Consider the following 27,957-nt stretch of genomic DNA (forward strand, 5'->3'; position numbering starts at 1 on the left):
TTCATTGGAAAGCTACTGTCATTGCGCATCTTTTTCAGTGTATGTCAAAAAGTTGAAGCGTAAACAACATAGTTTTTAGCCACTTCGAATATGTCGAACTTCGTACCAACGAGAGTGTTTTTGCGGGGAGTGTTACTTCAGTATGAAGAAAAAAGCTGCGGGAAGTCATTGCATTTTGGTGGAAGTTTATGGTGACCATGCTCCAACTGAGCGAACGTGTCAGACGTCGTTTGCACGGTTTAAAAGTGGTAGTTTTGACTTGGAAGACGAAAAACGTTCCGGACCGCCAAAAAAGAATTGGTGACTTTACTCGATTGACAAACGCAACAAGAACTTGCAGATACACTTGGAGTAGCTCAGCAAACCATATCCGATCGTTTAAAAGCAATGGGGATAATCCGAAAGATAGGACACTGGGTGCCGTATGAATTGAAGCCACGAGCCGTTGAATGCCGTTTTTCACGTGCGAAGAATTGCTCCAAAGGCATAAAAAGGGTTTATTTTTGCATCGAATCGTTACTGGCGATGAAAAGTGAATTCATTACGACAATCGACAATTTTGCAGAATAAGCATTGATTTTGTTTGATTTTGAAAAAAACAAGAAACAAAAACTCGCGACATTTCTGCAGAACATGTCTTATCCCGAAAATCTGGTCCGTGGGCCTCGGGCACCCATAAATCCCGCTTGATATTTTTTTTATTTTTATTTTATTGTCGTCAATCTAAATTGTAGACCGATACATTCTTAATACTACTTGAAACTACTTACATAAAACTAAAAATCTAAAGAGAGCTGGCTGGATAATTTAATATTGATTAGCATACAGCGTGCTTCATATGGAGGTAGATGATATGAAGACCAACCTAGTTTACGAAGTGCAAATAACAAAAATTGTTTTTGTACAGATTCAATTCTGTCTTCGTGTGAAGTTATGTAGGGGAACCATACAATACTACAGTATTCGAGAATTGATCTGACGTATGTAATATACAATGTTTTTATTGTGTACGGATCGTGGAAATGGTAACTAAAGCATTTAATGAAGCTCAACATATTATTTGCTCTATGGATGATTGTATTATAATGATCCACGAAGGTTAGTTTCGAATCTAAGATCACACCTAAATCTCTTACTCGTTGACATCTACTGATGGGTTGATTACCCAGTATAACACCATTGTTCAATGGTGTTCTTCTTCTTGTAAAAGTAATCAAAGTGCATTTCCTAACATTGAGCTGTAATAAACTCTTAGTGCACCAATTATAAACTATGTCAACTTCATTTTTGAATGTTTGAAAGTATTCTTCATTCTTTATTTCCATATACAGTTTCATATCATCTGCGTAGATAATTGCCTTAACACTGTTAAGAAAAACGCAAACGTCATTAACAAATATTGCCCCACGAACTCCTTTGCAAACGGTGATAGGCGGCGGTAAAGTATCTGAGAGAGTACCTTGTAGGCGATGCTTAGCAGCGTGATCGCGCGGTAATTGTAGCAATCCAGCTTGTCACCATTTTTGTAGATTGGACACACGATCCCTTCCATCCACTCCTTCGGTAAGCGCTCATCCTCCCAAATATTGACGATTACCCAGTGCAATGCTTAGTGCTTCACCAACGTGTTTTAGTAGCTCGCTCGGTAAATTATCGATACCAGCGGCTTTATTGTTTATCAACCGCCCAATCTATTCCTTTACTTCTTGGAGATCAGGGGCCGGAAAACAGTCATCGACTGCACGTACTCCTAGATCTATTGTCGTACCGCTTACATTCACTACTGCATCGCCGTTAAGATATTCGTCGTAATGTTGCCTCACACTCGTTAGTGAGAAGATTACTCTCCAAATCTCGACACATATCGGCTTGTGGCACATAGCCTTTACGCGAGCGGTTAAGTTTCTCGCGCGTCTTTTGCGTGGTACAGGTGTTCCATCGCTTCGCGATCCCTGTCTTCCTGCTGGCACTTTTTCGTGTGGAAGATCGAGTTTTGCCTGTTCCCGCCTGTCTGTATCGTTCAACGTTAGCTCCTAGCTGCTCTTCTGTTGGTAGCGCTGCCTCCAGCCGCTGCGAGTATTCCATGGCAACAGCGTTGTCCCTTAGTTGCTCAGTGTTGTGTCGCGGCGTTCGACTTCGTCTCGTGTTATATACTGTTAAGAGTTTTGAGTGCATGCATACTGCAACTAGGTAGTGGTTCGAATCTATATTCGCATTGCGATACATACGAATATTGAAGATGACGGAGAAGAATTTTCCGTTGATTAGTACGTGGTCGATTTGATTTTCCGTTTGTTGGTCAGGTGATCTCCAAGTAGCTTTATGGATATCCTTGCGGGGAAAGAAAGTACTTCGGACTACCAAACCACGGGAGGCGGCAAAGTTTACACATCGTTAGCCGTTATCATTTGATGCGACATGCAGGCTGTTCGGCCCTATCACCGCATCACAGCATTCATGTCTCCGATGACAATTTTCACGTCCCTCTGTGGGCAGCTGTCATACACTTGCTCCAGCTGTGCGTAGAACGATTTTATTTCGTCGTCGGGTCCCACTTCGTGTGGGCAATGCATGTTGGTGATACTGTAGTTGAAGAAACCCTTGATCCTCAGTCTACTTATACTTGCGTTGATCGGCAGCCAGCCGATTACGCGTTGGCGCATACTACCCAGCACTACAAAGCCAGTTCCAAGCTCGTTGCTTGTACCACAACTCTGGTAGAAGGTAGCCCCACGATGTCCGCTTTTCCATACCCTCTGTCCTGTCCAGCAAAGTTCCTGCAGCTCTACGACTCCGAAGTTACGGGGTTGGAGTTCGTCGTATATTATCCTATCACAACCTGCGAAGCATAGCGATTTACAGTTCCATGTTCCGAGTTTCCAATCGTAGTCCGTATTTCGTCGCTTGGGTCTTTGCCGATTGCTCCGATCCGTATTTACTTCTGTGTTATTTGTAACTTTTTGTTTTTATAGGGCGGCTTGTTGGGTCTGTCCCTGGTCTCGCCGGAGGACCGACATGCACAGCTCTTTTTAAAGTCCCCGCGGGCACAAAGACAGTGATCAGCCGCCCCTGACATGGCGAACAGACGCTGTTTTGAACCGCACCTCCATGGTGAACAGACGCTCGGATAGGCCCCCTTCCCTGTCAGCATACGACCAAGATCCCACCGGGATTGGTTAACCGAGTTACTGGACAAGAAGCTAAGGACCACGAATGGGGTCTATTTTATGCCTGCAGAGGTATCGATGGAACGCTCAGTCCAGTCGTTTACCAATCAATTACCAGCCAACCAACCGTCGTATTTTTTTATGCTGGCTATAGAGTTGAAGTTTTTTCCATTGAAAAAAATTTGCAGGTTCTTTTGATCGTTTATATTTTTTCCCAAAAATCACTAAGTGAATTGCAGAAAAATCAATATTCAGAATTTTTCTTAATACTTTGGAATGAGGAAAACCTATCAGCAGTGGTTAAATTGTTGAATGTTTTTCAATGTTGATCTAATTTGATTCGATAATATATTTCATATAGTTTCACCATCAAAGTGAATCGAACCGGACCCACTTGTTTCGGGTTGGATTTGGTTTGATTCGAGTCGGTTTTCGGCACGGTACGTCTACATTTAGTCGGCTTTACCGGGCGGCCAAGGCCGATTAGTGTAATGTGGACGCGTCTTTAGGCTTTGAATTCTTAAAGTTTCTTTTGAGTAATATTACACTCTGAAACGTATTCCTTCATCAATAACATTGCGGCTGCTCGTTCATAAACATCATACAAGGTAATGTTGTGTCTCTAACTTAACTTCGTTATTATTTCGTAAATTCTTCAGATATTTTGGTTTCATTAAATTATCTAGCACTGTTTTGAAAAGCCTCTAAACATTTGTGCGTAGTGAAAATAATTCGCCATTTTCACTTATTCACTAATTGAATAACATTGCGGCTGCTTGTTCATAAACATCATACAAGGTAATGTTGTGTCTTTAACTTAATTTCGTTATTATTTCATAAATTCTTCAGATATTTTGGTTTCATGAAAGTATCTAGCACTGTTTTGAAAAGCCTCTAAACAGTTGTGCGTAGTGAAAATGATTCGGAATTTTCACTTATTCACTCATTTGGGAAAATATTATTCAGTCGATTTTTAATGACCATTTCTTCCTGTATTATAGTGACTTTCAACACTTTTGGCTGGTTCGTCACTTTTACCTTCCATTTCGGAATAATGTCGGGAGTAAAAATTGAGCTCGTGACCTTTAGCGTGAAATGACTATTAGGTACGATGAAGTTAGATATAGCTTTGTATCAGGAGAATTTAGTTTAATGTAACAGTTCGGCTGAAAAGTTTATAAGGTAAAACTGTAAAACTATTTTTTTTTTGCAAAATTCAATTTTATTACTCAACATAAAGGGTGTGTCACATCAAATTGCATCACGGAAAAAACGCTGTAGAAATTTAATTTTTAGGAATCATATCTTCAGCTTTCGCTTATAATCAGATAAGAGTGTATAGATCACGTTGGCCATGCTTCACTGTCAATTTTTCGTAAATTTGGAAAAATGTCGTCGAACGAAAAAGAGCGTCGTGAATTAATCCTGTGCACTCATTTCGAGAATCCGGAGTTGTCACATCGGGACATCGGTAAGATGCTGGGAATCGTCCAATCCACGGTCAGCAGAGTACTAAAAAGATACTTCGAGAATCTAACCATCGACCGGAAGGTAAAGATGCAAATGGCAAAAATGAATGCTCCGTCAGTGAAAAAGATCACAAGCGCGTAGTTAAGCAGTTTAGACGTGATCCGAGAAGTTCGGTCCGGGATGTCGCCAATAAGCTGAATTTGTCAAGTTCATTCGTCCAGCGGACCAAGCAGCGGGAGGGCCTGCGTACATACAAGGTTCAGAAGGCTCCTAACCGCGACGAAAGGCAAAACATGGTGGGGAAGGCGCGAGCCCGGAAGCTGTACACCGAAATGCTGACGAAGCCGCACTGTCTGGTAATGGACGACGAAACCTACGTCAAAGCGGACTTTCGTCAGCTGCCGGGCCTGTTGTTCTTCTCCGCAGAGGACAAATTCAGCGTTCCGGAGGAGATTCGCAAGCAGAAACTATCCAAGTTTGCCAAAAAGTACATGGTGTGGCAAGCGATCTGCTCTTGCGGAAAGCGGAGCGCCCCCTTCGTGATGACCGGCACGGTAAACGGGCAGGTTTACCTTAAGGAGTGCCTACAGAAGCGCTTACTACCACTATTGAAGCAGCACAAGGGCCCGACCATCTTCTGGCCGGATCTCGCTTCGTGCCACTATTCAAAGGACGTGTTGGAGTGGTACCTTCGTGCCAAAGGAAATGAACCCGCCCAACGCGCCGGAGCTTCGCCCAATAGAGAAATATTGGGCGATTATGAAGCAGGCCCTCCGGAAGAACCCAAAAGTTGTCAAATCGGAGGCGGACTTCAAGAGAAAATGGATTTCTGTTCAAAAAAAATTTACAACCTGACGTTGTACAGAACCTTATGGACGGGGTAAAGAGGAAGGTGCGAGCATACGGGCTTGGGATCAAAGTATGAATAAAAAGAAAATGCCAAAAGTTGTTTAATAGTTTTTATTTTACTGTCTAAAATTATCAAAAGGATCGGTCTACTGGGCGAATTTCTACAGCGTATTTTAGGTGATGCAATTTGATGTGACACACCCTTTAATAGCCTTCGAGGGCGATACAGCGATTATAGCGATCTTGCAAATTTTCAATACCGGTTTTTTCCAAAATAGGCCCCAGTTTCGGTAATCACTTCATCATCGGTCTTAAATTTCTTGCTAGCGAGCACTCTCTTGAGGTCTGCGAACAGAAAATAATCGCAGGGGGCCAGATCTTGAGAAAACAGTGCATGCGGAAGCAATCAAGTCAAGTAGATTTTTGCAAGAGGCTCCATCTAGACGTCTACCTTATGAACTTTGTAGCCGAACTGTTAAGCATTATACATGAGCGGACCGGACAGCTATTATGACAGCCATCATTTTCAACCAAGAAAACTTTGACAGGGACTCCAGTATATTTTTTTACGGAAAATCTTCGTTCTGAAAAACTTAAAAGTACAAAATCAGGATTTCAGAAAAATCAGACAAAATTGAGTGTTTGTCAGCATGTCAGGGAACGTGTCAAAAAGTCTGGGAAATCCTGAAAATTCAGGAAGGTTGGCATCCCTGGTAGTATCCATAGTCGGTACACTGTCTCCAACTGATTTGGTGGGGTCTCAGCCAACAGCGTTCTAGAGTCCCATTGAAATAGGTTTTGTCGCACATCAAAATGCAGTGGTTGGGATTATCCAGAATATGCTCATGAAGCTTTCGAACCCTTGTTTTAGTACCATGTCGCACCATGTCATGAATCTGAAAACGTTCACCACAGCGAGAGCATGGTGGATCGCGTTTTTCAAAGCTCCACAAAACCTCCACACCGCAAGACTGACTGCGATAGAGAGTAAAGTAGAGAGTAGAGAGGTTTCTATTTCGTGGCTTGCCAGCACGTGTTCCAATACTGCAATTACTGTCACCTGAAAGAAATGGCTATTCCATTTTTCTGATTCTTTCTATTCCAAAACGATCCTCCTCCTAGCGAATTTTTATGCCTGATAATCATGTGTCAACATATTTATTCGAAAAACACGTATCACCCTTACCTATTAGTGAACGAAAACACAAAACATCGAGGACTGTTGCACATCAGCGGGAGAGCTGACGCAAATCGAGACGCTGGAACATAAGTTTTCTAAATGCCCAAGAGTATCCGCTACATGGAGCCACATGTAACAAAAGTAGCAACACTTAGCGTAGGAACACACTGGACGGCTCTCCCGCGCGGATTTTGCAATGACAGACCGCCGCGGAGCCTCGATAATGGAATGTGTATGATATAAAACACACAAGGCGGGGCGGGTGTGTACGGTTCCAAAATCACTGTTGTACGGTTCCCCATTCGCTGCGGTGGCTCGATGGAGATGATGCGCTGCAACGGTTTTTTGAGAGTATTAGTGTTTATGCGCTTTTGAAAGGTGAAAATAAAGCAAGCCAATAATAAATGTACTCTCAGGTGAGCCAATACGTGAAATCCACTCTGCGGTCATGTAGCTGCGGATAATCGTATTCCATCCAAATTGACGAGAAATGCAATATTTCAGACGTTTGTGATCAAGTTCTCTCTCCCTCTCGCTCAGGTAAACATCTCCTCTTCCGTTTCCCATCATTCTGTCTTTATATACCGCCCCTCTAACCCGCTTACTGTCCAAACAGTTGTACCTTGTACCATAGCATCGTCTTGCATCCGTCTATAAACATATAATAACGGCAGATAGTGAAACCATCGAAAGCCGCTGAATGTGTTTTACATCGAGCTCCTGCTGCGACTTGTCATTGTGAAAATCGCGCGGTAGAGCCGTCTAGTGTGTTTCCACGCTTAGCGTAGGAACACACTGGACGGCTCTCCCGCGCGGATTTTGCAATGACAAACCGCCGCGGAGCCTCGATAATGGAATGTGTATGATATAAAACACACAAGGCGGGGCGGGTGTGTACGATTCTAAAATCACTGTTGTACGGTTCCCCATTCGCTGCGGTGGCTCGATGGAGATGATGCGCCGCAACGGTTTTGTGAGAGTATTAGTGTTTATGCGCTTTTGAAAGGTGAAAATAAAGCAAGGCAATAATAAATGTACTCTCAGGTGAACCAATACGTGAATTCCACTCTGCGGTCATGTAGCTGCGGATAATCGTATTCCATCCAAATTGTAGAGAAATGCAATATTTCAGACGTTTGTGATCAAGTTCTCTCTCCCTCTCGCTCAGGTAAACATCCCCTCTTCCGTTTCCCATCATTCTGTCTTTATATACCGCCTCTCTAATCCACTTACTGTCCAAACAGTTGTACCTTGTACCATAGAATCGTCTTGCATCCGTCTATAAACATATAATAATGGCAGATAGTGAAACCGTCGAAAGCCGCTGAATGTGTTTTACATCGAGTTCCTGCTGCGACTTGTCATTGTGAAAATCGCGCGGTAGAGCCGTCTAGTGTGTTTCCACGCTTAGCGATTATCAGAGATTAACGTTTGATGATCTTCAGATTGACTCAGAAAAAAGGTTTACACATTAAAACATTATTGAATACACAAATTATATTGATAATAATAATAATGCAGTTCATGTGAATGATCTCCTGAAATATATTTTACATAAATTATTCATTTGTGAGCAAAAGTATGTTTTGGACATTTCATTCGGTAATTCCCCAAGTAAAACTATTGTCCAGAAAAAAAGTTCCACGAATATCATTGAGAGCATCACAACCATTGATCGTTATAATCCACACACGAGAGATGCTTATTAATAATCAATTTGTGGTAACGCTGAATACCATTGTTTCTAGTTTATATAATAATTTCTCAGTATCTGTTGCATCCGGACGAGTGTTCGAAGGAATAGCACGTGTTTTTTTCGCTCAAATGACGATGTATACCCTCGGAGACTCCCAGACTAGGAGATATAAAATGTCTCCAGTGTCTGGATAACTTGGGTATTGGTGATCAATTCTATACCACACTGCGTTTGTGCTTGATAACGCACGTGACATTTGATCGGTCGTTCGAAACGAACAAGCATTTGCGAATGGCGTGCATCCTTGTTTTCGAAGATCACACGTTGCTACAGATTATCAGTTGTAATCTACATGTACGCATTTCCCACGTCAACATACAATCATCGCATCTTCATCAGCCTAATCTAATGCACCTGGTAACATTTTAATCATTATGTGATCACTTGCAAACAACGCCGCCAACGATTAGGAACGATCACTTGAAGATTCAGACAGTGAGTGATTACGAATCGTCTGCGCCTCGCGTATGTGTAGACGCAGACCTCTTTTGGGCTTATTGAAATTGAGTTGCTGCTGGTCGCCGAAGTGCTGCAGTTTCTCCCTCTCTCTCTCCTCGTAACAACAAACGCTGACGCGTAGACTGCCTTCAGTTGACCAAAGAGAAAAAAAGCACGCCAATACTAGCCGCTCGGTTTCATTGTGTTGTTCAAGCAATTATATTACTCGAGCAAGATCTGCTGGCGGTCTCCAACTCACACATGACTTTAACATTGTACCCGATCAACAAAGGGAATTCGATATATACATTCCATTCAGGAGTGACACATCTCCAGATTTACTTACCGGTTTTGACCTATTTTTTTTATCTTCGCTTATTTTTCGCCGGCCTATTTCCGCCACTTCAGTGCCAATCACCGACATCAGGGAGGCGACTCCACCTGTTCCTACCTATCAGACTCAACAACTCATGAGCCGGGCCAACTTCTTTTACTTCCCCTTCGAAGGAAGACGTAACCTGAGATTTTTCGCCTCAGAAAATCCCAACGACGCCAGCTGGGATTGAACCCGGGCCGATCGGATTGTGAGGATGTTACGCTAACCACACAACCACTGGCGCCGGTTTTGACCTATGTAGCAAACGTTTTGTCGCAAGGCTGAAAAGGAACGATTTACAATGCATTCAAACTCTAAGTAACATTGATGGTGTTTAAACTATTCTGAATATAGGTTTCTTTATTCTGACCGGTGATCAACTCATAAAGTTTATCCGATTATAACCAAATTTTCAGGGAGTAAAAAAACGGAAACAGCAAGTTAGTTTTGGCATCATTTATTTCGGTCCTATAAACGAATGCGCTTAGCCATAAGTTCTGCACGACCTCAGAATCGATCAGAATCGTTTTGCATATTAACCTATGCTTTCTTCATTTCTTCTATTGTCAACGACACTTTAGGTCGTTTTAGAAGGTGCCCATAATGGCACAGTATTTTTCTATTGGTCGCATTTCCGGAGAAATTTTGACACGAAATCGATATCGTTCGCTCTATACCACTCTAGCACACCCTTCGTGTACTGGCATGATGCCAAGTCCAAAGCCGCCGCTTTTGGAGGCACTCTTCCAAATACGCCTGTCCATTCTTGGTTCTTGCGGTAACGAAAGATGTACTCCGCTTTCCGCAAGTACAAATCGCTTGCAGAATTAGGAACTTCTTGGCGAATGCCGACATCTTTTGTCCGGAGGTTCTTGGGAACATCCAACTTATCCTTGGCAGGCATATACAAGTTTCCTGGAATCTGGTTGAAGTCCGCATTCACATAGGGGAAGTGGAGGCATAGTGGTCACCCTAAGGAATATGCCCATTTCCAGCGTCCACACACCGCTTCAATTCCCGTTTTTCGAAGAATATTATAGTTCAACTCATTGTTGTTCAAGATAGTATTCGGCTTTTACTATAAAAATTCAAAATAGTACATTTTTCATCATTAGAAAAAAAGGTGAAAAATCGAACTTTTTTTTTCGCTTGGAGGTAAAGTGGTAACCTAGTGAGGGCAAAGTGGTCACTCGCACATATCAAGCTTAATGGGATAGATTTATGCGTTTTTTCGTCCAAATTTGTTCAAATCATACTTGGTAGGTACATGTATGAAATAAGCTTGGCCTATTCACCTAGATTCTCAATTTAATTTTTGTCATGCATACAAAAATGTAGTAAGAAACACATGGCGTTCCGCATAATAAGGCTTCGTTTGGTTGGAGTGGCATATTTTTCCAGGGTCAATGCCACAAAAGAAACATCTTCAAGAGCAGAATGTGACGAGGTATATCAGCTTTAGTAAACAGAACATTGTAAGTGAATAACACCTATGACCACTTTTTCCTTAAACACGAAATCTCTATGCTAATTAATCGCTGAGATTGAACAAAATATATGTTCACCTCTCCTAGAATAGGTGAACAGTTGTCCAAACTGTCGATTCGTTCAACATATTAGATTGTATATACTAAATTTCACGTGAAATTCCTTAGAGGCCATGTGTGCAGAACTACGGCCCGATGGCTATCGAGAGAGCAATTTTTGTTTTCATTCATATTTTGACATTTTGACAACTCTACTGAAGTACAGGGTGACTCAAAAGTCATTACATTCTTCAAATATTAGGTGACTATCAATACGGTTTCAATAGTCAATAGTTATACTACCAAACAAGCAGGCCGTTGGCTGTTGGCTTTTGTGACTTTTATTTTGAATGCAATGGAAAATGGCAAACACGTAGAAACTCTTTACACTGACTTCAGTAAAGCGTTTGACCGCATCGACATTCCATTACTACTCTTCAAATTGCAGAAAATAGGAATGAAACAAAGACTCCTAAACTGGCTCAATTCTTATCTAACAAACCGTGAACAAATTGTTCATTTTCAAAATTCTCTTTCAAATCCAGTAAAAGTCACATCGGGAGTCCCACAAGGCTCTCATCTTGGTCCTCTTCTTTTCATTCTGTACGTTAATGACATCTCCTTCGTTCTCAAGCGTATCGATGTACTTGTGTATGCCGACGACATGAAGCTTTTCGCGGAAATTGGAAATGAAAACGACATCGAAGCATTTCGAAACGAAATACATGTATTCCATACTTGGTGTGATAAAAATCTACTAACACTAAATGTGAAAAAGTGCAACTCTATAACATTTAGCAGAAAAAAACATGTACCAAATATTGTAATATGTCTTGGAAATCAAAATGTAGAAAAATGTGAAATAGTTAGAGATCTAGGCGTCGTCCTGGACTGTAAACTCACATTCATAGAACACTACAACTCTGTAATAAATAAGGCGAATAGTGTGTTAAGTTTTGTCAAACGCTTCTCACATAACTTCCAGGACCCATACACAATAAAGCTTTTATATATTACATATGTAAGGCCTATTCTGGAATACTGTAACATCGTTTGGAACCCGTATATGGTCGTACATGAAGAACGCATTGAGTCAGTCCAGAAACAGTTTCTTCTATTTGCACTTCGTAAACTCAACTGGACCTCATTTCCACTTCCTTCATATGAAGCACGTTGCATGCTCATAAACATCCAAACACTAAAAGAACGCCGTGAATTTGCAATGCTTTCTTTTGTTAATGACCTAATTTCGCAACGAGTACAGTCAGCTGAATTACTAGAAAAACTAAATTTCTATGTACCTGGGCGTCAACTAAGAACGCGAAATTTGTTTCTAACCAAAACATCCAGAACAAATTATGCAAATAACGCCCCTATCAATCGCATGATGCGTATATACAATCAGCACTGCGAAATAATTGACACAACAATGAATAAAAAACAGCTAAAAAGAAACATGTACCGCAAAAATAATATTTAACCTAAGAAAACATTGTAACATTAGTGTATAAGTGTGTAGTCTACATTTGTTTGACGAAATGAATAAATAAATAAATAAATAAACAAGCAGGTGACCACTTTGCCCCCCATGAACAGTTTGCCCCGACTACCCCTATGCCTCGTCATCCATTACGCAACAGTGTCGTTTCGTTAATTTCTGGTCGTACAACTTCCGGCACGGCTTTCTGCGACCGTATTCTGCTTCTCGACACGGTTTGGAGACTTCTGAACCATAAACATACATATTTCATCTCGAGTTTTAGCACGACTGTGACTGCACGACAGTCTTGCTCACGTGCAGTTTTTAGCAACCACACATTTGTAATCGTTCTCGTTGCGTCAGGTCAGTTTTTTTGTCGGATCTTCGCTTCCGATCAACAATCAGACGGTTCTTCGAAACGTTTATGATACCAAACACCGTGGAATACGAGATTCCCAACTTTTTTTTCCGATGGCACGATGCGAAAGATCCTTATTCTCAAAGTACTTGTGCAAAACTTCTTGGCGCAAGCACGATTCTTCCGTCGCCATTTTGAATACTTTCGCGCACCTGATAAAATCAACTTACAGAGTGTTAACTATACACATATAACTATGTCTATGTAAAATTTCAATTAATTTTATATTAATAAATTTTATTAATTTAAAGTAAACTACTTTCATTACCCTTTCACTGGCCATGAGTGGGTACTGGACATGGGAGATGTTCCGAATTTTTAAGAATATGCAGAACGGTGCATTTTAAAGAGCTCATCCACAAATTCACAACAAAAAAAACAGAAAAACGTTGATTCAGTTTTTCTCTGTTGCGCATCAATTGTACAATTGATTGCGACAGAGACAAACGGTAAAAAATTTTACTAATGTTCCGGAAAAGCAACTCATTCGATAGCGTTTGCATTTGACCTACTCTTTTGGAAAATAAATCGTAGGCCAAGGGTTTAGGCTTTGAGGATAGAATTCTACCAGTTTCCAACTCTTGAGGACTTGATTTCAGCAATGAGTGGCGCGAGTAGTATACAGCTATGTCTACGGATGTGCAGGCCGGCCATATTTCCTTAAGATCACCGATGGAGAAACCTGTTTCGGGTCCCCGGGATTTTCGCCATTGCTGTCAAAAACATACTTGTTGGTATGTTTTACAGTTTTTTATTAGCTTTATTTATTAGTTTCACCTCAGTTAACGCCACGAGATAATTGGACCTCCGTTTTAGGTTTGCCCAGAAATTCTCCATGGGACGTAATTGGGGGACATTCGAAGGATTAGGGAACTTCAAAACAACGTCTATATTCAGACGGTTTATCTCCTCCAGCAACTTCTTCGCGTAAGTGGCCTTCGGCTGGCTAAAGCACCTCATTCTCGTCCAGATGAATTTTTTTGATGAAGGAGGCAACTTCCGGTAGGCACTTTGTGATGTAAATCTTCCCGTTCACCACAAGTCCTGAACGGAAGAAAAGCAGCTTTGACATCCCATTTTTGCTGATGGCTAGCCACAGAAGCCCCTTCTGTGGGATCTTGGTGTGGGAGATGTACTTCACGTCGGAACCTCTTTGTTGGGGGACAGACGTTGCAATCCGGCATAAAAAACGTCCCGTCGTCCATGACGACCACAACGTTCCGCTTCGTCGGAAAAAAATCATTCTCCGTCACTTTCAGACTTTGTTTCGACACGGACGGCCTTGACTTACGTTTCCGCATGATGATGTCCATCTCTGCTAGGTATTTTTTCACCGTCAGCCCCGTTGTTCGAATGGTGTAGCCACCGTTTCCTTCGTCTTCTGCTTTAGCTTCAGCTGAAGTTTACGATCGCGTAACACCGTCGAATGACCGGAACCAGGTTTCCGTTCAATGCTCTCATTTATCTCCATAGGTGTAAGAATACTATAGATACCGGAACGGGCGTTGCCGGCGGACTCAAAGTACTTGGCGATGACCACTTTCTTTGCAACGAGATGATGCTCCCAGTACGCGGAAAACCTTGGAGCGCAGCTTTACTATTTTCGCCAAAACAGTTCAACAGTTCAACTACGCAGTTCAACATATAGCGCTGTCAAATTTCAATGAATGTGATTTAGTGCTCCAACAACAACGGAAAGATGGATGAAATATTCAAGAAATTAACTGAACCAAGATCAAATGTGCGAACCAATTCGGCAGCTTATAGGCGAAACGAAATTTATTAGGAACAAAAGTACTTGAAGAGGGAAAATATTGTATGTGTGAAAGAAACCTCTACTGTATTCCTACATTCTGCATCGTGAATAAAAGGTGTATGTACTGTACAAGCAAACCCTCTACACCAGTGGCGTCAATTGGATCTTTAGCACCCGGGGCGGAAGAGTCGATTTGCACCACCATCACCCCGCCAGAAAAGAAATAAATCATATTTATCCATTTTTTTTCATACAAATTTGGTTCATTCTGCACCCCTAAAATCGTGCACCCGGGGGCGGACCGCCCCCTCCGCACCTTCAGTCGACGCCACTGCTATACACGCTTTCTACTAACATACCGTAAAACTATCTACTATCTATCTTACCGAGTAAATATCAATATGACAGTTGTGAACGATGCGGTACTCTCAATAATCCTATTTTTATATTCTGTATCGTATATCTTAATCTCATTTTAAAGAGCATTTTTTGACGTAGGACTACATCTTTCATTTCTATACCGGGGTGTAAAATCAAAGTTTCGAAAACGAAAGCGTTACGCCGGAGACCGAGAGTTTGAGTGTTAATAGCTCCTAAACAACTGAACGAAATGGTATGATAAACACTTCATTCGAAAGATAAAATGTCTACGCGTTCTATACTTGTTACTTTCTGATCCAAAAACTTGTTTCAATAGTCTTAAATTTGCTTTCAAAACAGGCTATTGAAATCACCAATCGGTATATAAGCGAGCGGCGCTCGGAAATCCACTCAGTTCTAATTGAACAGCGATTGGAGCATGTTGTCGCTGTTGTGGTGAAACTCTTCATTTATCATGAAAGCGCGGATGAATGGTGTCACCAAGAGCCTTTTTGTGCACGTTAGGCTAGAAAGGAATTCATCAGGAGGAGAGTGATGCCACAAACGGTTCCCCGGAAAGATCTCGAAGCAGCCGCTACACACACACACATACACGCGAGGAATTCTTTCCGTTTGGATGCCATTCAGCATCGAGAAAGATCCGGAAAATAATCTGCCAGTTCCTCTGGGAATTTAAAAATACATTCATGTGAAAGAGTTTATTTGAATGTTTTCTCTCCATGTAACACTGTGACCAAATATGTTTCAATCAAGTTTAACAGTATTAACAGGTGGTTATCGAGTTAGCATTAACCACTAGTGGGCTTCCAGTATCGAGGAAACTGTGGAAATATCTAATCGTTACTGAAAATAATCTTCCAGTTCCTCTGGGAATTTAAAAATACATTCATGTGAAAGAGTTTATTTTGATGTTTTCTATCCATGTAACACTGTGACCAAATATTTTTCAATCAAGTGCTATTAACAGATGGTTATCGAGTTAGCATTAACCACTAGTGGGCTTCCAGTATCGAGGAAACTGTGGAAATATCTAATCGTTACTGAAAATAATCTGTCAGTTCCTCTGGGAATTTAAAAATACATTCATGTGAAAGAGTTTATTTGAATGTTTTCTATCCATGTAGCACTGTGACCAAATATGTTTCAATCAAGTGCTATTAACAGGTGGTTATCGAGTTAGTATTAACCACTGGTGGGCTTCCAGTATCGAGGAAAATGTGGAAATATCTAATCGTTACTGAAAATAATCTGTCAGTTCCTCTGGGAATTTAAAATTACATTCATGTGAAAGAGTTTATTCTAATGTTTTCTATCCATGTAACACTGTGACCAAATACATTTGGTTTTGTGATTTTTCAATCAATCGCAATTAACAGGATAGCTTCTGAAGATTATTCTTCCCCATCAGTAGGATATTTCCGTATCCAATATTGGATGCATAAAACCTTGTGCCTCCAACGTAACGCTCTCGTTTTCGAAGTTCTCCAAATATTCATTCATTCAGATTCAACTTCAAACAAATGATCTCTAAATCAACAATAGTCCTACGTCACCCTTGCGACTATACCATAGATATAACCCACTTACTGTTTTTGAATCAGAAAAATAGTATATTAATGGTTGAAATATAATATTATGTTTTGAAATAACAAAGTTACATACAATGGACCCTATTGATATCTGAGCGCAATCCTCAACAGCTGATCAGTTGTTCCATATTACGATCACAATACTTTAACACTATTGTGTCGCGAACAACTTTGCAGTGCGGCCTTGCCTCATGTACAGCAAATCTTATTAAAATTCATTTTCTATATGTTTATTATAGTAAAACAGTTCGGTTGTTGCTCAGTCTTTCGTTAACCGGCAGTCGGAGAGGTTTGAAGTTCGCTGCGAAATACTCTGTGTGTTGTGTTTGTCATTGTTTTGTGTTGTATTTTTCGCTACCGCAAATGTGTAACCATTGGTTTGTTTTTGCATTTTAAGACCATTTAATTGTGTTAAGGGTGCCTGAATCAATAGAGGATATAAATGCGACAGGATTTATTCCGTCATTGTCGTAGTGAAGTGTTGCAGATTGCTACGAGCGCGCGTTTCCGTGTCACCCCCGTACCGTCAGAGCAATTAACCACTAAAGGAGATGAATCAAATTATCGTACTTTCTTTTGAAAAAAGTTAATAACAGTGCTTCATGATAAATAAATAAAAGAAGAGTGTCCATAAAATATACATACAAAACCGAAGTGTAGTAGTGCGCACGTATTGTGATCTCGGGGGAAAATTTGTGAAGATCAAAAGTACCTGTTGAACATGAGCGCGCGTGCAAGTTAAATTTTACTAATTGAACGTCGTTACTGCATGTGGTCGGTGGAAAGAAAGTTTATGCACGCTGATCATTACTATCAATGTCGATTAGAGGAGCTGTCGAAAGCGGTTTATAGTTTAGCTCAAAAGCAACCCACTGGAAAATTCGAAAATTGCGACAGGAAAACACCGACAACGCAACGATAACGAAAATGGTTTCAACGCAGTTCGAAGTATCTAATTCACCGGTAATTATAATCAGAAATATTAATTAGCTGTGGGTATCAGTTATGCTGAGCAGTTCTTGCAATAAACTGACTGAGTACACTCATGTACACTGTACACTGATGTACACCGAAAGGGCTGAACATATCTTGATAATTGTGTGAACTGTACGGCTCTCGCAGAAATAACGTTAATGTGTTTCCAGAGGATAAAAGCGATCGCAAACGTGCAAAAGTTCCATGGAACTAATAGCAGTTTTTAGGAAGGCTGAAATGATGGAAATATTGATTATTTGTACAATTGCATAATTGACTATAATATAAATACTTAATGCGAACCCATAATCTGAAAAAAAAAACGGTTCGGAAGTATTGAAAGTTTATTTCCCACCAGGTTAATACTATTTTTCATACGACAAAAACCTGTGTACTTATTTATGTCTAATATTGGGAAAAAGTTATGTTCCAGTTTCTAGAAGTATTATGTCGTTTTATGGCGGTACAGGACGGACTCGATTATATACAATCTAGGATTACTTTTCACTGTATATAATCAAATGATGTATATAATCGAGTCAAAAAACATTTTTTTGATTCGTTTTTTATCCTTTTTTTATTTATTGAAAATAAAAGAAGAATTAAATTTTTTATTCATCCCCTCAAAGTCAGAAAATACCTTTCTCACATTGAAAAAAAAATTATCCAGAATCTCTCAGAAGATGATAGACGATCATATTTGATGAAAAAAATCCATCTTCGCACATACTACGAATTTCAACAATAGCAGAGTTATAAAACTTTTTTTTTGTTTCGGACTCTGTCGCCTCAAACTGGCTCTACAATAAAAAGGACGCTACGGAAGACGGTTCTGTTGCTTCCATTTCAAAGATGAGAAAATTTAGTACAGAATATAGAAGAGGAACATCTAAATTATTGGGTTTAAATAACATTTTGGAAGTGAAAAACTTAAAAGTTACTAACTTTTAATGTGTTATTATTAATTTTATCCTAAAAATTCATATTAAACTTGATTGTTTCTATCAATTAAATTGAAGCTCTCTAACCGTTCTACAATTTGTTCTTTGACACCCAACTTCTATCTTTCGTAATTTCTCTGCGATATAAAAAAAACTCCACGATTCACGATTTTTACCCCACTGTACACATCATAGCCACTTAAATTTCACCTTAACGTTGAAAGGTTACATTTTTCTTGAAATGAGTCATATTTGAAACATAAAAAAAATATTATATTCAAACTTTATATAATCGAGTCCAGAATTGTATATATATATACGAATCACATATAATCGAGTCTGTATAAATTCGAGTCTGTATATAATCGAGTTCGACCTGTATTGATACGACGAAACTTGAGCTCAAGTGTTAAGCTGGTATCAGAATTCCGCGTTGTATGTCGCAATATTCACCTTGAATCAATAATATCTGAAACTTTAAACATCCTTCATGGCATGATACTACCTAAAATACTCAGACAGATACTACTTCGCATATTTTTAGATACAATTTTTCAAATAATTTTTATCCTTTTCTGAATATTATTGCGATAATTTTCATTGTTTTCCCTTGTTTTCGGCCGTTTCTGGAATGCGTAAAAGCTTTGTCGACATGTAAGGTTTAAACTTTTTTAGCAAATCAGAACATCAGGAGTTCAGGCATTGTTCCCATCCGTTCACACATCCCGGAAGTATGGAGCGATTTTGAAATGGCCATCCCGATTTATCATTTCATTACTTTACATTTTTTACTGCTTTTAGACATTTCATATTTATGTCCACCGCCCGAATTGCAACTTTCAGGCAGAAATCACCAGCGTTTTGAAAAAATCCAGAAATCGACCCACTCAATTAATCCCTGATTTGATTCACTAAACAGTATAAACTAAAACTTTAGATAAATCGAAACGTTTACTTTTAAATTACTTGTTTATTATTCCTAACATTTCTTCAGAATGAAACGAAATTGAAACTCGGCATTTTCCGATTTTCTTACAAGAGTGATAACAAATGTACACAAAAAAATATTGCCGATATATATCACATGCAGTCACCTATGATATCTAATAGGTCAATAGGAGAGAATCACTTTCGATCTTGAACGAAAAAAAAACTACAAAAAGAAAGAACAACCGTACTTGACATCAAATGTAACTGAAAATAAAAAGGCTTCTAACGTTCGTTTAATTAAACTATTCATGAACGTAACGTAACGTAACGTAACGAATAGCATATGAAACAAATGGTAGAGAAATTCCGTATCGATGTATATGCAATTCAATCAATTCCGTTCTTAATAATAGAGTTATTACTGCAAAAATTTACATGTTTACAAAAAATCTGATTCATAATGTCTTGAGCTCCAGTTTTACAGCTTATTTTGATGGATTTGGCTTGATTTTGATGGAACGTTTTGTATTCGTTCGAAAACAAGAATGCGGATGTTTGTTTATGAAGTCGTTTTCGCATGTCACATGGATGGAAAACTCACTATCTCTAGAATGGCGTTAACGTTCCCTGTGGAACTTTTGCCGTCTCAACGTATGCATTAACTAGCGTCATTTATTAATACTTAGTTGAGATTTCTTAAGCCAAATAACACGCCTTGAATGTATTCCGAGGGGCAAGCTCTAGAATACGCGTGACAATGCAAGTCGAAGGAAATTTCTCTGATGAAAAATCCCCCGGCTAGAACAGGAATCGAACCCGAACACCCGACACGATAATGTGAGACGCTAATCACTCGGACGCGGGTGCACTTACTATCTATTTGTTTTGAAATGTTAGAGGCGGATAAACCTCGATTTCGATAAACGTTTGATACGATAGCTCCGTTGTGCTCCCTTGGCCGAGTGGTTAGCGTCATAACTAACATGCCGGGTGTTCGGGTTCGATTCCCGTTCTGGTCGGGGGGATTTTTCGTCAAAGAAATTTCCTCCGACTTGCACTGTGATCACGCGTATTCTAGAGCTTGCCACTCAAAATGCATTCAAGGCGTGTTATTTGGCATAGAAATCTCAACTAAGTACTAATAAAAATGACGCAAGTAATACTACGTTGAGACGGCGAAGTTCCTCTAGGAACGTTAGTGCCATTGAAGAAGAAGAAGACGATAGCTCCGTTTATTCGAAAAGTTGTTTCTGAGGAACGACCTGATCACGTTGCTCGTATGAAAGAACTACTCTTTTTGAATTTTTGAACTTTTTCTGCAATCGCGTCTTTGATTAGTCGGACGATATCTGCAATTTGACCGTATCTTTTGTCGGTGGCATAGTGTTTTATTAGCAAGGTGGGTTTTTGGGCATTTTGCATTTGCATTTTTTTTTTGCAAATAACAACTGTATGCAACGTTACATTCGAAAAAGTGACAGAAATGGCGTAATACACTACAAAATGGAACTTAGCATATTTGGTTTTTAATTTTAAACAACATAATTCCTTAAGGTAAGGATAATTTGATGAAACAATATGGAATAAAAATAAAATAAAAATGGGTAAGTTATATCTATTATATAACCGTAAGGTTAACGTGGGACTACCGTTGGCTTAGTAATCATTTGTTTGTTTGTTATTGATGCAATCAATAACTCGAAATTTTCAATTTTGCGACTTGGTCCCCTCTGACTTAACACCGACCATATGTCGGTGGGAACAAAGGCTCCCCCATCTTGCATGTATTTGCAATGCCAATTTCCCCAGGTACCTTGGTTTTGATGACTGTGTAAGGGAACAGTAGTCCCACGTCAAAACAAATAAGCGAATGATTATCCCAGTTTTCAATCAAAAAAACAGGAAGTGGGTTATATCTATGGTATAACCGCAAAGGTGACGTAGGACTATCGTTCATTTAGAGATCATTTGTATGAATTTGAATCTGAATTAATTCTAAATGAATGAATATTTGGAGAACTTCGAAAACGAGAGCGTTACGTTGGAGGCACAAGGTTTTATGCATCCAATATTGGATACGGAAATATCCTACTGATGGGGAAGAATAATCTTCAGAAGCTATCCTGTTAATTGCGATTGATTCAAAAATCACAAAACCAAATGTATTTGGTCACAGTGTTACATGAATAGAAAACATTAAAATAAACTCTTTCACATGAATGTAATTTTAAATTCCCAGAGGAACTGGCAAATTATTTTCCGGATCTTTCTCGATCCAAACGGAAAGAATTCCGTGCGTGTATGTGTGTGTGTGTAGCGGCTGCTTCGAGATCTTCCCGGGGAACCGTTTGTAGCATCACTCTCCTCCTGATGGATTCCCTTCTGGCCTAAGGTGCACAAACAGGCTCTTGGTGACACCGTTCATCCGCGCTTTCATGATAAATGAAGAGCTTCACCACAACAGCGACAACATGCTCCAATCGCTGTTCAATTAGAACTGAGTGGATTTCCGAGCGGCGCTCGCTTATATACCGATTGGTGATTTCAATAGCCTATTTTGAAAGCAAATTTAAGACTATTGAAACAAGTTTTTGGATCAGAAAGTAACAAGTATAGAACGCATAGACATTTTATCTTTCGAATGAAGTGTTTATCATACCATTTCGTTCAGTTGTTTAGGAGCTATTAACACTCAAAATCTCGGTCTCCTGCGTAACGCTTTCGTTTTCGAAACTTTGATTTTACACCCCGGTATAGAAATGAAAGACGTAGTCCTACGTCAAAAAAGAATATGTGCAAATCAAAACATTACGGGCCGCTCACGAGTTTTCTCGTGTTTCGCGTTCCGTCTGCTACGGATGGATCACGAAATAACCCGTGTTTTTTACACTTGATGGTTAAGTTCTTTGTTTTGCCAAGAATCTACGAAGGCCTACCGATGGCTCGCCTCCGTCTCGTCCACACCGAAGCAAACGAAGGAACTCATTCGTGGAAACCGAACAAATGAAGCGTACAAGTTTGCCTCAAAACGTGCGGTCCTTAATGTGCAATGTTGGATAAACTTTTTTTACACACTTTATGTAAGGTATACCGGGGCAAGTTGAAATTCGGGGTAAGTTATAACGGAAACCGTAACTTTTACTAGGAATGATAGATTGACGTGATGTATTGTTTCAGTAAACATTACCTTTCATCCCACCTTATGACAGCCATTGGCAGAAAATGGGAATGCCTTAACGGAATCCGCGCCTTTGTTTACATTTCCTCGTTCCTGAAATCAAAACAAACATTTTTGCGCGCTTGCCTAATCGGTCAAAAAATACTGATTTTTTTCAAAAATATCGCCAGAATTTCACGTCTGGTAACCAAATAGGGAGAATTAAGTGAAATTGTTTTGAAACCTAAACTGAATTTTTTTTCCCGTATAGCTCTGAGTATTTCAACTCATCTCATGTTTTTTTATTTTTAAACAAGTTTCAACAAGGCGTCCCCTCCTCCCTTCCTGAATGTGTTACGTCATTTATTAATATTTGAATGATCTTATAAACCTCATTAGTGGTCGTTTTAAGTGGCTCTACTCTGACATGAAAGCGTCTAAAATAGTATTCTTGATGTTATTGTTTCGTATGTTAATTCCTAGTATGTAGTATCCATATTGCGTGTATCAGACTACTCCCTCACATCTTAAGTGTACCAAAACCTCATTTTCCGATAGTAGGTAGTTCGGGAAGGAAAACCGCACATTAAGCTCATGATAGTTCCGCGTTTCAAATTGCTCCGATCTACGGGACAACTTGAAACACAGCCTATGAAAACTACTCATTTTAAAAATTGATATTTTTCGAAACATCCAGTTTGAATCTCTATTTATTTATCAAGGTCATCTGTAATACCTTGTATATGCTGCAAACAGATCAGTGTAGTGATTTAGTGATTTTTCAAGCTAACTTCCAAGAACTTCGAAAAAATCGTTTCAACTTGCCTCGGTGTACATTAAAATAATAATAGGTTTTTGGCAAGTGGTAAAAAATACTGAAGGAAAATTATGTCTGAAAATGATTTTATATTTTAATGATATCTTTTCACACTAGTTTGATCCCTTTGAAATTGATAACTGTGTTCCCATTTAGAAAATTACTACTTCCATTTGAAAAAGGTTACTTTTGCCGATTTTTTTTTTGTCAGTAATCTTTTCCCAACTGCCTGCTGAAAATGAAAATAATGTGACAGTGTACAGTGAACATTTGAGAAATCAGATCAGAACAAAAAAAATAAATGTGATGTTTTTGTGTTATTTCTACTCACTTACCTTCATTAAAACAAGCTTCAAAATATTATCACGGTATCGTTAAAATAATGATCACTTCAATAATGAAAATAAGTTACAATACAATTCGCATACATTGAAAATCAAATCATTTTATGATTTCATAAGCGTTTTAGTCCATGAAAATATGATACCGTTTTATTTTGAACATTTGTCTGTTTTGTTTTTCATATGAAATTCATGTTTAGTTGAATCAATGACTACGCCATTTTTTGTTATCACTGCAAATAAACATCGCCCACCACTTCATCCTGATATATTTTTATTTTTTATTTGGTAAAATTTGAATGGAAATTAATACATGACGTTACCTAAATACTTAAAACTCGTAGTCCTGACCCTGACTTCGTTTTGTATATAAGAGATATGTGCACAATTTTTGTCAATTTTTCTATTATTTTTCTAAATATGGTCCTTCAATGCATTAATGGCTATTTCTGCCGACGAAAACCGTTGTTTGAGAAATCAAGAACTAAAACAAAGTCATTGGGTAAAAAACCAGAACTGTAAGATGAATGACACATTTATTTACTTTATTTTGCAGTACTCAAATTATTGGTTAATACATGTGGTGCGCGACAATTTTCATTTCCTTGATTAGTAGTGATCCAACGGCGCTTATTTGTTTTGATTATTTAACCCCCGCACCCTCGGGCATACAAATGATTGTGATCCTTTCTGAATTCATTACTTTGAAAGCTTTGATGCAACATGTCCAGTTTATGCGCAAAACCATGTGACCAATTTGTTTTAAGCGCGAACAGCTTTTTTGTTCGTATTTGGTTTGTTTTAAAGCACTCATATATTCGACTACTGCTTACTTTCCGACTCATATTCGCAGATCAATGAGTCCTTAAGTCTTTAAAAGCATTGCCATCGAGATTTTTAATTCTATGTCTTTTGTCTTGCATCTTTGGCAGATTGATTGCTAAATTGCCAGATCGACATATATTCAGTGCAACTAGTACCCATGGGTGCCTATATCTCACAAAATATCACATGACGGTTAGTTTTATTACACGTTTTAGCGCAGCATCGATGTTTTCGGACATATAAACTCATTTAGAATGGCCTTCGTGGCTTTCGTCGGTTTATGCGCGTCTAAGGCTAAGGTTACTTAGGATAGGAGTACGCACGAAAATTTGATTGTACGAATAGAAACAAACAATTTTGTTCGATTGAAGCTGACGAATACGAACGAAGCAAGGGGGAAGCAATGTAACCACACCAATACAACTCAATGTGGTTGTTTAGCTTCACTATTGCATACAATTCGTACGACCACTTTTCTGCATCCAGTGTCACCGCCGCCTAAGACGATTCAATTCGTTATAGCAGCGTTCAACACAGGCAATAAATGAGGCTCCAATTGCCAAAAGTGGAAGTGAATCGATCGATGCACTTTTCCTTAATGGTTCTTGTCAAAAGTCGTGATAAATGATTGCGCGAAAATATTTCTGAGTATGGAAATATATTTGTTAAATGGCTGTAAACAATACAAATCGAAAAACAACACATTTCGGATTAGGTTATGGTCAAAACGTTTACCTTTCTAGAGAGGCCTTTGAAACTTGAAACAATAAGAATATAAACAATTAAAACCTAAAATGGCAATCGACTCATTCCTTCAACAGAGGTTTCTTTGGAATTATGAAAATATCGTTTTTGCTGTACGCAAGGTCTTGCATTTCCTCTACTGCCGTTCTACGCATAGTTGTCCCATGTTCCATGGACTGTTATGCCTAGAATATCAACATGAGACAATTGAACTTGATGTTGTTTTTTGATATACTGGGAACAAATAATAATTGTTTTGTGTTTTTTCGAAAGATTATGCATAGAAACATCGTCTTATGAAGAAATGAGTGATCTGCAACACCTTCGCAGAATATAAATCTCATTGTTATTAGGCATTCGCTAACAAAGTGTACACAAGGTGTGGGACAGTTATGAACAGAATATCAACATGGGACAATTGAGCTTGATGTTGTTTTTTTAAAAGTTGGGAATAAACTATATGTTTTTTGTGTTTTTCCGTAAGATTCTGCATAAAAACAACGTTTTATGAAGAAAAGTGAAAATCGTCAAAAAGTAACATGGGACAACTATGCGTAAAACGGCAGTCTACAACTATAAAATTACCATGTGGTGGTAAGGACATGTGAAGAAGAACTCCAATTTTCCCAAAAATTTAATGCAGTTTCTCACAATGTTTGTACTGTTTTTTGAAATAATCTGTCAAATGTTCTAACAAAAAGTGCTTTTCAATGTTTTTACTGAAATTAAAACAGACCAAAAAGTAGAACTTTTTTTCAATGCGGTTAATATGGACATATATAACATACATTAAATTTTTGGCAAATGTAATATTTTTCCAATTGGAATCGGCTAATTGGATCTATTTTAATAGGTCGATCATCTGAATCGGTCCAATAGTTCAAATGTTATAATTTTTTGAAAAAACTCATTTTTGGAAAAAAAAAAAAAAAGGTAGAATGTTGATTTTCGAACCACCCTACAATGAAAATAAGGCACCCTTAGCTTTCTAGAATAAATGTAAAAAATATAGTGTCTTTGGTCCCGAGACCATTTAAACTGTAAAAAAATACAAAAAAATAACAATAACTACGAAAACGAAATCCAATTTTCTACATGTGCAATACTTTTTTAAAGAATACTAGCTCATTGGTTTCAATTTGATATATCGATCATTCAAATCGGTCTAGTAGTTCAAATGTTATGAATTTTTGAAACATTTTTGGAAAAAAGGGGAAAATAAGGTTTTTCGGACAATCTTAAAATAGAAATGGTCACCTTAACGGAAAGGTAAAAAACGCAAGTCTAAAATTTTGCGATAAGGAACAAAACTACAAAAACAACGAAAATCTGCAATCCAATATATAGATTTGGCATGGAATGGCTGCATTGAGAAACCCAACGTTAATCCTGTCTCTGGAATCCCTTCTGTATCGACATTTCTAGCGCTGTATTTAGTACCAGTAACGGAAGAGTTGAAGTGGCAATCGCGAGTAAAACAAGGAAAGTCTTTCCACTACAAATGGCATTGAAAATTACATTCATAACTGCGACACCATGTCACATCGCGAATTTTGGCTCGACTTCCGTTAGCTAAACGACAAACACACAACACCGCGTATGTTTTGACCATATATTTAAAACATTTCACTGCTACTGGGCTTTACACAGCACTATGTTTACTGTCAGCCAATGAAACATACATTTTGCAGGCCTCAGTTCATAAAAAGTGCCAAAGCTCATCACTGTTTCAGCATGTGCAACGTAGAGATCAATCAGTAAGCGACCTTACTTATCGACTGAAGTCATCATACGCAGTTATGGCATATAATTTATGGAAAGCGAGTTTTGTAATCAAAAATGGTTACCCAACATAAATGCGCCAATTTGAAGGCATTATTGGTTATATTATTTTTTTGGTTCAATCCCAACCGAGATGATTGTGTTTTTTTGATACGTTTTTTTCGATTTCGGTAGGGCATAAACTTCCTATTGTCAGTGATTAGTATTTGACACGCGGAAATAATTCTAAAGGTTTAAAACATTACATACTAGTGTGAACAGACTTAACATTACTGAAATCATGCTGTAATCAGCAATGTTCTAACTGGTTGTTTGAAAATATGTTCTCTCATTTCAATATTACCCCGGAAATTTGGGTATGAAAGCATACTCATTCAAAAATGCAAAAAAAAACTCCGAATTCATTGAAAATTAATTGAAACTGAAATGGTCGATGACTGTTCTTAATAACAGGTTTGTGAAAAAGCTTCAAACATGTGTTCTGACATATAACAAAACTACTCTATTAATAGCTGTAGTTTTATTTCCTCAAAATGATGTCTCTATCCACTTATATGTCTCATAAGACCGTTCCAATAAATTATGATTTCGCTGTTAAGCATTTTATTGTGATCGTTCATTTTGCTTTTTGTTCAATTATTCAATTCAGTGGGGAAGACTAATTTCGCACCGCGCCGCGTTCAACACATGTTGCAACCATTTTTTTTTCTATAACGATTGCAAACCGTTTGTTTGAGACTCGAATGAATAATTCTATATAAATATATGCCACATTGATCAGAACACAGAATACTCCGAGAATTATCCCTGGGGGAAAAAGAAGTCGCAATTCAAAGTGATTTTGGGAACTTTTAGATCATGGAAATGAATCAACAGCAATAAAATTTGCCTGACATGCTTAACTGCGACTTTTTTGTTAATATTTTGAGAGTCGATGGTAGGTCATGGAGAAACCGAAAAACTGCGGACTAAAAATAACCATCAAATCCAACCGCCCAAAAAGTCTCAAAGAAAACGAATTTTAATGCAAGTGCCAACAACCAGGACAGTACAATAGGC

The 27,957-nt window shown here is 38.7% G+C and overlaps 3 protein-coding genes across 3 annotated transcripts in view; 1 reads left to right on the forward strand and 2 right to left on the reverse strand.

Annotated features, from left to right (window-relative positions):
- LOC129767353 (phospholipid-transporting ATPase ABCA3-like) overlaps window positions 1-9,310 on the reverse strand; it is a 47,932-nt gene extending 38,622 nt beyond the window's left edge. Inside the window, exon 1 of the mRNA XM_055768124.1 lies at window positions 9,207-9,310. Within this exon, the coding sequence (XP_055624099.1) occupies window positions 9,207-9,284 (78 nt within the window). The 5' untranslated portion in view covers window positions 9,285-9,310. The remainder of the gene's footprint in view (window positions 1-9,206) is intronic.
- The window catches only part of LOC129767366 (reactive oxygen species modulator 1), a 327,366-nt gene that overhangs the window by 163,720 nt on the left and 135,689 nt on the right, over window positions 1-27,957 (reverse strand). The window lies entirely within an intron of this gene.
- LOC129767357 (peptide transporter family 1-like) overlaps window positions 16,611-27,957 on the forward strand; it is a 56,862-nt gene continuing 45,515 nt past the window's right edge. The window contains exon 1 of the mRNA XM_055768137.1: window positions 16,611-17,349. Coding sequence (XP_055624112.1) covers window positions 17,314-17,349 — 36 coding nt within the window. The 5' untranslated portion in view covers window positions 16,611-17,313. The remainder of the gene's footprint in view (window positions 17,350-27,957) is intronic.

This window comes from Toxorhynchites rutilus, chromosome 2 (assembly GCF_029784135.1).
Source record: "Toxorhynchites rutilus septentrionalis strain SRP chromosome 2, ASM2978413v1, whole genome shotgun sequence".
Lineage (NCBI taxonomy): Eukaryota > Metazoa > Arthropoda > Insecta > Diptera > Culicidae > Toxorhynchites > Toxorhynchites rutilus.